Here is a 5,712-nt window from a genome sequence, read left to right on the forward strand (position 1 = left end):
TACCCTCAAGTACACTGTAACGGCTACGTTAATTTGATATTAACGTCGCGCCGTAACGTCATAAAATTTAGCATTTCAGACATATTTTTTTCAGGCACTTCAAAGAAAACTTCGGCGGCTTCAAAAGAAAATGAACACATCCACTACGACCGTCACATACACTTCGTATTATTATATAAGAAAAACATCTCGCTTAAAGTGATCCGTCACAGTCAGTGATACCGAGCCAAGCGAAATGTCTAGCACGTCTCTTTTATAAGAATTGATAAAACCCGACCCATATGAACAAGAGTTATTGAGATAATAATTTTTCGAGGTAATGTGAGTGCTAAACAGAGATATTTCGATACCAAAAGACTATTAACATCCTCAGATTATTTGTACAATGGCGAAGTGTAGACCTTGACACATGTTTAATTTTAAAAGAGCGCGATAGATTAAGTTTAAGAATATACACAAACATCATATTTTTTATGTTTTTAAAATTTACTTAAAGGATCTTGTTAGTAAATTTAAGTATATAACTACTTACTCATTAGATAAGTAGATTTACCACTGGTTACACGATTCTATTTCTGTGTCTGTGAAAAGAATGGATGATTTTATTTTTCACAATATGGGAAGTTTTTTACAACTTTTCTGTTTTTCAAAAAAATGATTTCTTCAACTTTTTTATTGGCCTCAAACATATTTTTCAAACTAATAAAAATCATTGGTTAAAAATGCTTGTAAAATGTTCTTTTTATTACTTCTGGAAAATAAATTTGACTAAAAAAGAAGGTTACGAGTTTATGTTTTTTATATAGACAAAAGTTTAATCATGAGTCATGTCGTAAGTAATTTCAGTTTGTCACTACTCTTCCTGGTCCCAAAAATTCATTTGTAATTGAAATTTCGCACCACGATTAAAACTACGACTGCTTTTAGGAAGGCATACGAAATTCTGAAGCTGAAAAATCGATTTCTAGGCGACTAAGAATATATCTACGTCAAAAATTAAGTCTGTATTTCGCAATTGTACTGCTAGTTACACGGATTAGTTCATGTTACGAGTTCATTTAAATGAAAACAACTTATGAAAGCTTCAACTGTATCTTTTATTCTCATAAAAAGGATTTTTATTCAAACACAACTGTATAAGCTTCTGCCCGCTTTGCATTGTCGTCCGCCGCTACAGTTCTTGCTTGAACAACAGCTAGATAAGTAACCACGGCATCCACTACAGTCTTTCCAGCTTTTGTAACATGTTCTAGACGGGTTGCTGAAGGCTTCATAATCATGTTGTCCAGCTAAAATGGAAATACTTCATTGAAAAGTGTTGTTTTGATTTTCGATAGTTTTAAATTAGGAAGTATTGTGACTAAATACTTACGGGCACGGTTGTTAGCTGGAACATCCGCGTACAGTTCAGGAGCATTGGCGTAACGTTCAGGAGCATCTTCGGTACGTGCCTGTGCATCCGCGTAACCTGCACGATACCCCGCTTCGTAAGCATAATCTAAGGTAACCCAAAATTTGGAAATATATTTTACAATGTCTGTTTAAATTTTGGTTGACTTTTTTGGTTGATTATTGTTAGAGCTTAGTTAAGTAGCTTTTTAGAGAGTACATTTTTTTTTCACTTACCGCCTTTGCAAAGCGTACCGACCATCAACACGGCTAAAACAATGAAGAGCTTCATCTAAAACAAAAAGGTATTGCACTCTTTTCATTTGTATTAGTTTAGAAATAAATTACACTCGCTGAACTGTATTTTACATTTTACATAACACATACCTTTTTAAAGAACAGTTCCACAAACGCAATATCTTTCTTAATAAAGAACTGATTAATTTCATTTGACGAACTGCTTATATACATAAAAGGCGTGTCGTGGTTAATGAAGCCAGTTACAGGTGTATAAATGAAATAAAAACAGAAAAAGAGATTATTAATTAACCGGAATGCGAACTAAATGGAGTGTACTATCTCATTTGTATCATTGACGTAATCTACTTTTAGAAATATACCCAGACGTTATTGTCTCTGTAATTGCTTGGTTCTTATATTAAATATATATAAAACAATATGTTGTTGAAAATCTTGGCAAGTATTTAATAGAATAATAATTATTACCAACATGGGCACATTTCCGACCACCATCCAACTAAACAAGTCAAACCAGAATGAAACAACACCAACCCATACGGACAACGAATTTTTTAGACAAAGTTAAGAAGGACGTTTCAGCTATATGCATTTTCTTGATAAGAATTCTTAAGAATATTGTATAAGAATATTCAAGTTATAACTGCTATGACGGGGTGGTCATGGGCGGTGCAAAAGAGGTTTCTAATTAAATAAAAGTTGCAAAGAACACAAAATACATGACCAAAAGTTCTTTTGCCACAAGCTACTTTTCAAACAAGATGTGTGAAAAAAAGTTAATTACTGTAAAATATTTGTAGTGTGGGAATTTCGATTCCGTACTCTTTTGTTTCAAACCCCTACTTTTAGACTCCCAGTAGCGAAATATATCATTTTTATAATTTTTTAAAGGCTTTGCGTTTTCGTCATGAGGAATATGTTTCTTTATTAACTTAGTTGAAAGTTTTACTTCACGCTTGAGTAAGAATTATTGATGTAGTTACAGCCACAATATCTAAAGCAAGTATATAAAAGTTAACGGCTATTGCTTAAGGTAGCTATGTACCGTGCCAAAAGTGGATATATGTATGTTTGGATATATAAAATTAGGAGAATTTCACATTTTATTTATCACAGATTTTTTTACAATTAATATAAACCTTGAAGGCCATAGACTAATGTACAAATAAGAATAAACCTCGTCTTATTTGTGAAAATTTTATCTGTAATTACTGCACATTAAAAAACTAATAAGAAAACTTTCAGCCTTGAAAATGCAATCTCATCCAATTAATCCATAAAAACAAAGATCATATGTATATACAAAAAAACATATGCAAGTCAGTAAACGAAAAAAGAAAGTTTTTATTACAAGGCTAGAAAAACCACTTAAATGGAGCTCAGTGTAGTTTTACGAAGAAACTAGTCGTCATTAACCCGTGGAAAATCCGTCTATAAAAAATACTCTATTTTGTGTGACCGTTGCACGACGCTTTTTTGCAGACAGATAAGCAAATACAACTATTTATGAGAGTCCAGAGATTTTATTCTCCAAAAAGCAAGGAGACGGCCGACGTTGTTTGCATATAAATAAAACAAAACAAGAGACTGCTCTTTACAAGTCACCTTCTTGTTGGATGAAAGGACAGTTATTTAATCGCGTATAAGTGATTGGTGCAAGTTCGTAAGAGACTTTATTTCACGTTTGCAAAGGATTTTTTAACACGCCATCACGAAACTGATTGCCCTTACTTTTCTCAACGATATTACAACGATTATATGTGCCCTTGTAGAATAGTTTAGAGGTGTCTCTAAATATATGACAGGGGAAGTTTGCAGTGAAAACTTCAATTATCACTTTTTTGTGGCGACTTTTTGAGCAGCTGTCCTATTAAAGTAATATTTCGCTGCGAATCTACGCTACTACAAATATTTACTGTGCATGTTTGTAATAATTTCCCCATTACGTCAATACCCTTATATTGAAATTCAGCTCAACAGTTAACGGATTCTGCGCACCCTCCATAACGTCTGATATACTTTTCCAAAATAAATCAAACTTAACACACGTTTAAGACGCCCTAAAAGAAGCAAAATTGCAACCACAAATTTGCCCACTGAAAATAGATAAAGCATGAAAGTATCCATGATTCAAGAAAACAATCAAAAACCTACTGCGTCAAAATTAAGCATTGTATAAGGTGCGCTTAAAGGGTTATAATGGGGCGCTTTTTAAATTTCAAAGGCTCGTCCAAATTGAACGAAACTTCGCACACTTATAGTAAGTTACAAAAAGAACAAAATAGCAGCAAAAATTTTTTGCTTATGTCAGCAATTTTTTGTATGACATCACCGAAATCTTTAAATTTCTTCTAATTAACACTTGCTGTTAAAAATTCGATTACTTTAGTCTTAAAGCGAATTTATAAATTTTGTCTTAAGTTTCTTCAAGCTAAGTAAAACTTATCCCGTATAACTCCCATGAAATGTTGCAAAATTGCCCGAAATTCCGTTTTTTCCGATTTTCGGGTAAAATGTTAAAAAAACGGGAATTTTTTGGACTAATTATGTATGGAAAACATGCATTAGGATTCTACTAGTTGAAACAAAGTTGTGTTGTAAGTTTCAAGTTTTAAGGATAAGCCTAACTAAAGTGATTATGTTTTTTCGATTATAAGGATTTTATAGAGAATTATAGGTGTAGTTTCAAGTAATAGTCAATACCAGAACCTCTAAGAGGTGTGGGACCGAATAGGGATAAATATCTAAAATCACGGTTTCTATCAAAGCTAAATTCACTCGTAAAATGGAAGCTACATACAGAGAGATGTGTTATCTTTATCATTAAGTGCTTGGTTCTAATAAACAGATGAGAAAAATAAATGTATCTCTCTAAATTTATATACAAGAGTTGTTTCTTGCCGTGCGTGAATTGAATTAGAGACACAAAAAATGTGTTATTGTGATACATTTACTAAGAACAACTGTAAGAATATTGGCCCCTGCGGCATGATCGTCCACCACTACAATTCTTGCTTGAACAACAGCTAGATAAGTAGCCGCGACATCCATTACAATTTTTCCAACTGCCTCCACAACTTCTGATGGCGTTGTAAGCTTCCCGATCACTCTGAGCTAAATAATAATAATAATAATGTTTAGATAACGCAAAAGTTCCAAACTTGTCTTACATTGCATTCTGAATAAGCGCTAAAACAAAATCTAAGTACTAACGGAATTGGAACTCTGCAGAAGCATCATTTGTACGGGCTTGCGCATCGCCACAACCTGCACAAGCATCATTCCTACGGGTTGGAGCATCGCCGTAACCTGCAAAAGCATCATTCCTACGGGCTTGAGCATCGGCGTAACCTGCATTATAACCCGCCTCATAGGCAGGATCTAAAAATGGAAAAGCTGGATAAAAGGACAATTAGAGAAATAAAATTGCTAGGTCAATATATGTTGTATCTAAAGTGCTTTTCGCTATCGTTAGCACAAATGATTTGTTATGCACTAACCGTTTTTTTGTACAAATGCAGCAACACTTGCTATGATCATTGCAGTGATAATTAACACCTTCATCTGAAAAGAAGAAGAAAGCGTGTTTTATGTTATTCATTGTGTCGAACTGGTACATTCCAATTGTACAATCTACAAAATAATACCTTTTTTATACAACTTTACGCGTTTGATGAGAACACAAAAACTTTCTATTTAAGAAATGTTTTTTTTCCAGTAAGCGAACTTTCTTATATACACGTAAAGGGTGTGTTTTGTTTAATGAAGCTTGAAAAAGATGTAGAAATGAAGACGGCGAGATTAATTAACCGCAGATTTTTTTCTCGCCAATCAATCGTAAGACGTAAAAAGACAAAATTCACTTTGTATCTCTTATAAAATCTAATCGTCTTAAGGATAAAAATTCTAGCTAATTAATGCAAACAAGATTAATTAATTACTTTCTGATACGAATATACTTTTTAAAGATAATCGAGGCTTAAAAGATGCAAAAAGTCAAGTATATCTTAAGAACATGTGTAGAATTTTACTACAGAGTATTTGGTTGGCCCGTGGATAAGTCTA

At 33.2% G+C, this 5,712-nt stretch overlaps 2 protein-coding genes across 2 annotated transcripts; both read right to left on the reverse strand.

The window, feature by feature from the left end:
- On the reverse strand, positions 1-2,044 carry LOC130635427 (uncharacterized). Its single transcript, XM_057444759.1, has 4 exons — positions 1,777-2,044; positions 1,627-1,681; positions 1,373-1,498; positions 1-1,289 (listed from the first exon to the last, which is right to left on the reverse strand). The coding sequence occupies exons 1-4, from the start codon at positions 1,858-1,860 to the stop codon at positions 1,123-1,125; spliced, it is 432 nt and encodes a 143-aa protein (XP_057300742.1). The 5' UTR covers positions 1,861-2,044; the 3' UTR covers positions 1-1,122.
- A 2,359-nt stretch (positions 2,045-4,403) lies between these two features.
- On the reverse strand, positions 4,404-5,426 carry LOC130635428 (uncharacterized). The gene is made up of 4 exons (XM_057444760.1): positions 5,295-5,426; positions 5,148-5,211; positions 4,861-5,028; positions 4,404-4,761 (listed from the first exon to the last, which is right to left on the reverse strand). The coding sequence occupies exons 2-4, from the start codon at positions 5,209-5,211 to the stop codon at positions 4,601-4,603; spliced, it is 393 nt and encodes a 130-aa protein (XP_057300743.1). The 5' UTR covers positions 5,295-5,426; the 3' UTR covers positions 4,404-4,600.
- Positions 5,427-5,712: the final 286 nt, after the last annotated feature.

This window comes from Hydractinia symbiolongicarpus, chromosome 3 (genome assembly GCF_029227915.1).
Source record: "Hydractinia symbiolongicarpus strain clone_291-10 chromosome 3, HSymV2.1, whole genome shotgun sequence".
NCBI classification, from domain to species: domain Eukaryota; kingdom Metazoa; phylum Cnidaria; class Hydrozoa; order Anthoathecata; family Hydractiniidae; genus Hydractinia; species Hydractinia symbiolongicarpus.

Coding starts and splice junctions, on each gene's coding strand:
- LOC130635428 (XM_057444760.1), bottom strand. CDS start 5,211: ATGAAGGTGTTAATTATCACTGCAATGATCATAGCAAGTGTTGCTGCA. Junction 5,029..5,147: donor TGCATTTGTACAAAAAAACG/GTTAGTGCATAA, acceptor TTCCATTTTTAG/ATCCTGCCTATGAGGCGGGT. Junction 4,762..4,860: donor TTCTGCAGAGTTCCAATTCC/GTTAGTACTTAG, acceptor ATTATTATTTAG/CTCAGAGTGATCGGGAAGCT.
- LOC130635427 (XM_057444759.1), bottom strand. CDS start 1,860: ATGTATATAAGCAGTTCGTCAAATGAAATTAATCAGTTCTTTATTAAG. Junction 1,499..1,626: donor CGGTACGCTTTGCAAAGGCG/GTAAGTGAAAAA, acceptor GGGTTACCTTAG/ATTATGCTTACGAAGCGGGG. Junction 1,290..1,372: donor TCCAGCTAACAACCGTGCCC/GTAAGTATTTAG, acceptor TTTCCATTTTAG/CTGGACAACATGATTATGAA.